At 41.9% G+C, this 9108-nt stretch overlaps 2 protein-coding genes across 5 annotated transcripts in view; one reads left to right on the top strand and one right to left on the bottom strand.

Moving 5' to 3' along the window:
• Positions 1-1851: 1851 nt before the first annotated feature.
• Positions 1852-4082, top strand: CRH (corticotropin releasing hormone). The gene is made up of 2 exons (XM_011940887.1): positions 1852-2203; positions 2962-4082. Exon 2 carries the CDS (start codon positions 2976-2978, stop codon positions 3576-3578), a length of 603 nt encoding a protein of 200 aa, XP_011796277.1. The 5' UTR covers positions 1852-2203; positions 2962-2975; the 3' UTR covers positions 3579-4082.
• Positions 4083-4982: 900 nt separating this feature from the next.
• Positions 4983-9108, bottom strand: part of TRIM55 (tripartite motif containing 55) — a 49446-nt gene continuing 45320 nt past the window's right edge. For all 4 annotated transcript variants that reach the window (XM_011940883.1, XM_011940882.1, XM_011940885.1 and 1 more), the window contains one exon: positions 4983-6009. In XM_011940883.1, coding sequence (XP_011796273.1) covers positions 5999-6009 — 11 coding nt within the window. In that variant the 3' untranslated portion in view covers positions 4983-5998. The remainder of the gene's footprint in view (positions 6010-9108) is intronic.

Below are 9108 nucleotides of genomic sequence, written 5' to 3'. Positions count from 1 at the left end.
CCTAATGGGAGAGAGATTGGTACGGGAATGGGGTTAGTCAGAGACCAAAACTTGTGTCTTCTCTGGAAGAACCTCCCAGACCTCCCCAGCTAAACTCATAGCCACATCCCTTTCCTAATTTCTCTTCTGTATCCATTTACTGCACTGAAACTGCCTATTCCAAGTCAATGTTTCACCTCCAGCTTGACATTCAAGCTGAAATCTGCTAATGGGGTCAGAAAACAGGTCATAAAGGAAAGTAAGCAAAAATGTTGAACCCATTCCAGCTTAACAACAACAACAAAAAAGCCCACAATAACAAAATCTAAGGTTCTGTGTGTTTTCCTACCAATATAAAACACAGCTTTCTCCCAGAGACTCAACCATTTTCCATAATCATGATCTATTAACAACTCACATCTTTCCAAGTAGGCACATTTCTTTCTCTGTTCTCTTGTGTCAAAAGTACATAACATGGTGCAGTGATCCAACTATGGGCTGGCTTCTCTGCAAACTGTCAGCATTTCTCTCCCTGCCTTCCCTTTGTTCCTAAGAGCAGTTGTGGATTGGTATAGACCCAAAGTGGAAGTTGAAACATGCATTGCATCATTTGTGACATTAGCTACAAAGGAAGCAACAGAAGTAATCAGAAATGAGGAGCAGGAAATTTCTGATAAACAACTCTGACAGTTATCTGGAAGCTGAATTGAATCACAGGCACAAGAACTTGGAATTGCATTTTGAATTGCAGAATTAGAGGTAACTGCCTCCCACCTATATGATAGTGTCAATTAATTCAAAAATTGAATATAGTTTTACAGGTTTAGCATTCCATTCCATTCTGCGATATGTCAGAGAGCATTTATTTATTTAACAGGCTCACATGAAGCACATTTGCATTTGGAAAAAGAAATGATTAAAAAGAACCACCCTAGGTGGCCTAGATATGGATACTATTATGGATGTCGATAGTATTTGGAGGTGAAATGAATGAGATTACTTTTTACAGACTCAATATTGATCAACGAAAACATGTAACTGATGAATTTAGCCCTGTGGTCAAGCAGTTTAAGATTTTTTCAACATAGATTAGGACGTTAGAATGGATACCTCTCAGAGTTTGCATTAAGTAGAATAAGTAAATCTTGTTTAACTCATGCATCTCTCACTGGCCTTCTTGCTCTTTAATTTGGGAATAGAAAAGGGAGTCCACAATTAATTTTAGATTGTGAGAAGAAAGACAAAGGAGGAGCAGAGAGTTTCTGAGAGAACCTAAAATCTTTGTCACACCCCTTACTAACCCTGGTTTGTGCCCCTTCACCATAGGAGTAGCTCTTATCATCATTTAAAAAACTTCAACTGAATTTTAAGAGACTTATTGGTCTTGCTTTCTCAGGCTCATAACTCCTTTATGTGCTTACTCTTGGGAGGAAAATGCAGATAGACATTTAAAAGCTGGATGTTCCAGCACACCCCTCTCCTGATGCTTCATTCTTTTCCAGGCAGAAGGATGGTGGGACTCTGTTCCTAGCAAAGGGATATTTCCAGATACTGAGGTGTTGTCAGAGACACCTGGTCAGGGAGGTTAGGAGAAGGGGCATCCAAATCCACCCCCTCTAACTGGCTGCTGCTTTCCTGGCAGGGCTGCAATGGGACACCTCCCTTCCTTCCCACTTCCCCTTCTTCCTCCCATTCGCTGTCTCTTTGCACACCCTAATATGGCCTTTCATAGTAAGAGGTCAATATGTTTTCACACTTGGGAAATCTCATTCAATAATTTTTGTCAATGGACAAGTCATAAGAAGCCCTTCCATTTTAGGGCTCGTTGACGTCACCAAGAGGCGATAAATATCTGTTGATATAATTGGATGTGAGATTCGGTGTTGAGATAGCAAAATTCTGCCCCTCGTTCCTTGGCAGGGCCCTATGATTTATGCAGGAGCAGAGGCAGCACGCAATCGAGCTGTCAAGAGAGCGTCAGCTTATTAGGCAAATGCTGCGTGGTTTTTGAAGAGGGTCGACACTATAAAATCCCACTCCAGGCTCTGGAGTGGAGAAACTCGGAGACCAAGTCCACTGAGAGACTGAGGGGAAAGAGAAGAGAGAAAGAAAAAGAAAGTGGGAACAGAAAAGAGAAAGGAAGACAACCTCCAGAGAAAGCCCCGGAGACGTCCCTCTGCAGAGAGGCGGCAGCACCCGGCTCACCTGCGAAGCGCCTGGGAAGGTAGGGAGCGCCTGGACGGAACACACCACCAACTTTGCGTTGCCTGAGCTGCCGCGATGTGCGCCGCAGAGCAGGCTGCCACTGCCTGTGTACGTGTGTATGCATGTGTGTGTGCGTGTGTGTGTGTGTGTATGCGCGCGTGCGTGCGTGTGTGTGTGCGCGCGTGTTTGCGGGCTGTTCCTTAAGATTACAGTAGTAGCTGGGATGTGGCAAAAGCAACTTAGACGGCTGCTCTTCTTTACCCGTGCTGCCAGTTGCTCCTAGCTGGCTGTGTAAAGGAGCTCCCCCACCCCCTATCCTAACCCCCGAGAGAAGGCAGCAAGGGCAGGGGTGGAGAGGGAGGACCAGGAGGCAGCAGTTAATCAATTTGGAAGAAAATGCTGAAATATCCGAAAGGGAGGTAGTCAGCGCGGGTGGAATCTTAAATCTGTGGCTCTTCTCTAGGCTCGGGAAAATTAGTTTTGAGGATCATTAGGAAGACGACGCAGGGACCGTCCCTTCAGAGTCTAGAAAGAAGGGTCACTCCTGGCCGGCGAGCGCGTGAGCTTAGGTACGGAGCCCGGCAGGCACCTCCTTCCCCGCTCCCCAGGTGTTTCAGCACCGCGGACAGCGCCCACCCTAACCACTGAAGCCAGCAAGTCTAAGGTAGTCCCGTAGGAGGACCCCGTGTGCACCTGCCAGTTGAGCGAACTCTCACCGACTCTTTCTTTCTCTCTTCCCCTCTCTCATTCCGCCCTCCGCCCACCTCTGTGCCGCAGCGAGTGCCCCTAACATGCGGCTGCCGCTGCTCGTGTCCGCGGGCGTCCTGCTGGTGGCTCTCCTGCCCTGCCCGCCATGCAGGGCGCTCCTGAGCCGCGGGCCCGTCCCGGGAGCCCGGCAGGTGCCGCAGTACCCTCAGCCCTTGGATTTCTTCCAGTCGCCGCCGCCGCCGCCGCCGCAGTCCGAGCAGCCCCAGCAGCCGCAGGCTCGGCCGGTCCTGCTCCGCATGGGAGAGGAGTACTTCCTCCGCTTGGGGAACCTCAACAAGAGCCCGGCCGCTCCCCTTTCGCCCGCCTCCTCGCTCCTCGCCGGCGGCAGCGGCAGCCGCCCTTCGCCGGAGCAGGCGGCCGACAACTTTTTCCGCGTGTTGCTGCAGCAGCTGCTGCTGCCTCGGCGCTCGCTCGACAGCCCCGCGGCTCTCGCGGAGCGCGGCGCCGAGAACGCCCTCGGCGGCCACCAGGAGGCAACGGAGAAGGAGAGGCGGTCCGAGGAGCCTCCCATCTCCCTGGATCTCACCTTCCACCTCCTCCGGGAAGTCTTGGAAATGGCCAGGGCCGAGCAGTTAGCGCAGCAAGCTCACAGCAACAGGAAACTCATGGAGATTATTGGGAAATGAAACGGTGCGTTTGGCCAAAAAGATTCTGCATTTAGCACAAAAAATGATTTAAAAATACAGTATTCTGTACCATAGCGCTGCTCCTACGCCATTTGTTTATTTTTATATAGCTTGAAACATAGAGGGAGAGAGGGAGAGAGCCTATACCCCTTACTTAGCATGCACAAAGTGTATTCACGTGCAGTAACAACACAATGTTATTCGTTTTGTCTACGTTTAGTTTCCGTTTCCAGGTGTTTTTAGTGGTGTTTTAAAGAGAATGCAGACCTGTGAGAAAACGTTTTGTTTGAAAAAGCAGACAGAAGTCACCCAATTGTTTTTGTTGTGGTCTGAACCAAAGAGAATGCCATTCTCTTGGGTGGGTAAGACTAAATCTGTAAGCTCTTTGAAACAACTTTTTCTTGTAAACGTTTCAGTAATAAAACATCTTTCCAGTCCTTGGTCAGTTTGGTTGTGTAAGAGAATGTTGAATATTTATATTTTTAATAAAAGCTGCAAAGGTAATCATGACTTTATTTTTTCTCTTCAGTGCTCATACACTGGAAATACTCTCATCTCTTAGCTTCCTCCAAATTGTCTTCAGCACCAGAAAATAAAAACAAAACTTCCTTCATTGTACTTTTCCACTAAAAATGCAAACATATATCAGTGGCTTACACCGACCCTGCAATCATATTGGGCTCATCTCTGTGCCATGGACTACTTCTCTGAGGTTGAGTTAATAATTCAGGAAGTTGCTCCCAACAGCTCTAAAACATGGTAATTCTAAAAGGGAAGATCATTTTATAATGGAAATAACATTTAGCCCTGATCAATTAAAAGATGTGAAATAATTGGAGAGAGTGGGGAAAAGATGAAAGGAAAAGAGAAGTGTCAAGGTAGAAATTCCTCCAAACTATATGATCAAAATGCTGCATTCTTTCTCTATGAGAAAGACTCACTCTGTCAAACTACTACTTTGGTACCATGAAACAATTTTTTCTAAGCTATTTTCCAATTACTACTTCTAATAAGAGAAACTTAATAGCATCTCCACTTAAGATGACTAAATTTAGTCATTATAAAATGTCACATAGGAAAAATTTTCTTATGAAGAACATTTTGACTTTAATAATTACATAAATATCCTCCACATTTATGCCTAGGCCAACCTTATCCACTTTTATTCTTAGGAACATGAGCTACCTTTATTCATTTCTAAAACTGAACAGCACATTTAATTAGTTTTACAGTGCATTTGCCTTTGGTAGTTTAGTTATAGCTTTAAACAATTCAATCAAATGTTTAATACTTCAAAATTAATTTGTATGAAGATGCATCTTATCCTGGGACCTTTGAAATACACTTAACTAATGGATGAATAAGATAGTACAGAACATTGAATAAATCATTATAAGACAAAGCTTTTAAAAACATCATTTATTTAAGAGTTCATATAGAGTAAAGTTACACTTACGTTCTGAAGGAGGCATTATGGTGGGACAAATATTAACAAAGCATGATTTAAATATATATATATATTTAATGTGTGATATGTTTGTATATATATTTAAATACATGCAATTGTTCTACAATTTACCAGATTGGTGCCACAGTGAATACAAGAGAAAGTAGACAGCTCTTGCTGGAAGATCTTTTTCAATTAAAGTGCCTAATATATGGAAATCTAAAACTAATATTAGAAAAATGTCACAAGAGATGCCCAGGCCTTCAGCTTTCTGGACCATGAAAGTGTCACCAAATTCAAAGAACATTTCTGAATGTACATCCAGTGATATCTGTTATGCAAAAGAGGAAAACTTTGTGAAACATTTCATAGCTTTGGTCAATGATTTACTTTTTGTCCATGTATTGATAAATCAGTCACTTCTGAGTTGACACTGATTTTCACTGACCACTTGCACTGTTAAAGAGTAAAGGAAATGAGAACTACTATAATATAATAACAAAAAGCCAGCGCCTATGAGAGACAAGAGCATAGTGACCACTTTTTTCACCATTTGCCACTTGTTACTGACATACACATGTACCACACCTACACACCCTTCACAATGTTTCCCACACAATAAAAGATTTGCATAAGATCAAGTTTATTATTTCCAGTGCTTTCTGCAACTGTTTTCTCAAAATATTCTCTCCCCCGAATATGTTAGATAAGTCATCTGGAATTACAGTTTTGGGTTATTTTTGCAGAAATCCTGTTCAGAGGTCCCTTTCATCATTTGCATAATATTAATTGCACTTGGGCTTCCTGCTGCCCACATGCATCTCAGCCAGGCAGACAGAGGGGCAGCAGTTGGAATGAATATCATTCATTTAGGGAGTTCAACCAGGAAAAGGAGAAGATATGGCGAGCTGGCTCAGAATCAGCTCCACTGCCACTCGCTGGAGCTGCAGCCTGTCCCTGGAGGGGAGGAGCCTCAAATCCAATCTGCAACAGAAGAAAATGGGAATCAGAGAAAAAAAGAGATTTGTTATTTTTGGATTGGTCCAGTCACTTTTCTACCGAGGAGAAAGTATAATAATAATAACAATTATTATTATAATAACAATATTATTATATGGGACATAATCATTAGAAATGGAAAGCAAGCTCAGATTATTTTGGCTACTGCCAAGAGTCATGAAAATAATTCACACTCATGATACAAAAAGAAGGAAGAGTAATGCATGCAGTGAAGAGAAGTTCTTGGGAAAAAGGAGTTCAGGCTATACTAGTTTTTTTTTTTTTTTTAAGCCCACTTATAAATGATTTATTCAGATGAGAGTCTCATTGAAACTTCTAGGAATTGGGTTTAGAAAAGCTTGCAGAATTTTTAAAAAAATTCCAAATTTAAATGACACTGCTATGCCACATAACATTGTGGGACATAATATAATCCCTCCACTGCTGAAGAAGTTTCTACCATGTACATACGTATATATTATCTTACTATAATTTTTGCAAAACTACAGGCTTAATTTTGGGCAAATCATGATGGGATTTTTTTCCTCTGGGTAATAAAATCTAATAACCATATCCATATTAAATCAAATCCAATATTTGCTGAAATGCAATTTGATTTTATGAGCTCAAACTCTTTACATTTCAAGTTACCATGACAAACACCGTTCTTCTTAGGAGAACTATGGATAAATAAGCAAACATGTTCCGATGACATCACTGGTAAAACTATCCCACCAGATTAGAATGCCACTGATTTCAAAGCAATGAGGTAGCCACATGCATTCAGCTCAGAAGCACTGGATGATTTTATGAAGCTGCGATATGAATGGATAATACCTGGCACAAGCAAAGCAGAACTTCGGTTAAGTACATTGTTTTACTGCCACTCAAAATAGACTTGAGAGCAAAACAAGTTATTGGCCTGCACTTTACCGGATTTTACCCTAAACATATGTTTGGGGATGATGTTCCAAGAGCAATAAAATTATCCTAAGTCTTTAGGGCTTTGGGATAATCCTTTGTGCTGCCACATCGTTTCCTGACAGAAAGTTAAAAAGGGTCATGAAATTATATTAGCCACAGTAGAATAAAACTGAAGTACGTAGTTTTCTGTGAAGGAATAGTGGAAACATCAAGTGAAATTGGGCTTTTTGAAAAAGAATGTTACTAGATTCTGTCGGTAATGTGTCAGATACCTCAATGTCCTTGAAAGTGAAGTAAAATAAACATTATCCTGACAGAATCCTGCACCTATTTTTACATGTTGAACTCCTCCCTTGCCCACCATAATCTTCCCACCCTGGCTAATAAACAAACAAACGAACAAACAAAAAACAAACCCTTAAGTCTCATGTATGGTTTATGCAAACAACAACAACAACAAAAAAAAACCCAAAAGCCCAAACGATGTGGGAATATCTTAAGAAGACTTATTTTTAAACATTCAATTTGAGTGAATAGTGAATTCCGCCTGGATGAACAGACCATCAAGGTCCATTTTGTGACCTGTTTTTCTTGAAGATAGTTTCTAAACTAAAGGGAACTTCCATGGCAGCTGTTCTGAAATAGCTGAAGGGTGAAACGAGTGGCGTAATGTGTTTTCTGCAAAAGGCATAATCTTTGGGAAACTGCTGGTAGCGAACAAGGCCCTGGGACTGCTTTTGGGATGTGTATAAATTTTTGTGCTTTCCTGTACTAGAGATTAATATCTATCTTCCATTTAAAATGTTTTAGTTGTTAACCAACTATTGCCTTCATATTTGGGATTACATAGTTTGGATTGGCTTCTCTTACACCTGCATGTTTCCAGGAAATTATTAGGTTTTCCTCCAAACAATATGGACCAATGCTGTCTTTCAGAAAAGAAAAGCCAGTACCAGAGTGGGGGGTTATCCAATAGCAGAGGTTATCCTGAGTATCTTTAGATAATTGTACCATCTCCTTGGTCTTGTTTATATCCACTGAGGACCCAACAACCAGCTCAGCAAAGAAAGTTCTGTGCAAAGAGGCTTAGCCTAGTTTTGGATCCCATACCAACTACTTATTAGCTGTATGACTTGGACAAGTTAGTTAACTCTCTGAGCCTTAGTTTTCTCTTCTGTAAAATAGAGATGAGAACCTACCCTACAAGGTTGTTGTAAGGACTGAATAAATAAAGTAATACACATAAAGCACTTTACACATGACTCACTTATATTAGGTTGGTCCTTCCTTCCTTCCTTCCTTCCTCCCTTCCTGCCTTCCTTTTTTCCTTCTTTTCTTCCTTCCTCCCTTCCTCCCCCCTTCCTCCCTCCCTCCCTTCCTTCCTTCTTTCCTTCCTCCCTTCCTTCCTTCCTTCCTTCTTTCCTTCCTTCCCCTCTTCCCTCCCTCCTTTCTTTCAACAGTGAAGAGACTCCTCTGCCATGCAGAATCACCTGGGGACTGTTTATGACAAACCATATACAATAGCACTGACCCCCCAGTAAGAAAAGACAATAGTATTTGCAATCTCATTTTTCCAGAATTGAGCATCGTTTCTATGATTTAATCCCTTCAGTGTGCTGTAATCACAGGCCTCAATGACACTGTTCAGTGTATCTCCAAAAGGCCCAACTTCATACATGGCTACCTCATAAAGGAAGAATGAGTTAAAGATCTAAAACTCTTTTCTATAAGCATAGCTCATCAAATCAAAAGCAGATCTATTTGCAATCTCATTTTTCCAGAATTGAGCATCGTTTCTATGATTTAATCCCTTCAGTGTGCTGTAATCACAGGCCCCAATGACACTGTTCAGTGTATCTCCAAAAGGCCCAGCTTCATACATGGCTACCTCATAAAGGAAGAATGAGTTAAAAATCTAAAACTCTTTTCTATAAGCATAGCTCATCAAATCAAAAGCAGATCTTTTTCCTATAACCTTCCCCAGATGGAGCTGTATATATGTGTTCCTTCAAATAGTTTCCTAAATGCTAGCTCTCGTTTATTACAGGAAGTGCTGTGTCTTGGGAATAGTGATGTTCTATGAAGCAGAACAAGGGACAGAGAATTACAAGCACTGTTCTCCTCTACCTGCTTGGGAGCTTGTCCTGCATTCCAGTTTGA

This window comes from Colobus angolensis, unplaced genomic scaffold, assembly GCF_000951035.1.
Source record: "Colobus angolensis palliatus isolate OR3802 unplaced genomic scaffold, Cang.pa_1.0 Scaffold194, whole genome shotgun sequence".
NCBI lineage: Eukaryota > Metazoa > Chordata > Mammalia > Primates > Cercopithecidae > Colobus > Colobus angolensis.
The sequence above is the reverse complement of the archived record's forward strand: the minus strand, read 5'-3'. Positions and strand labels throughout refer to the sequence as shown.

Bases quoted from the DNA above. Each gene is read 5' to 3' on its own strand.
- CRH (XM_011940887.1), top strand. From the start codon at position 2,976: ATGCGGCTGCCGCTGCTCGTGTCCGCGGGCGTCCTGCTGGTGGCTCTC.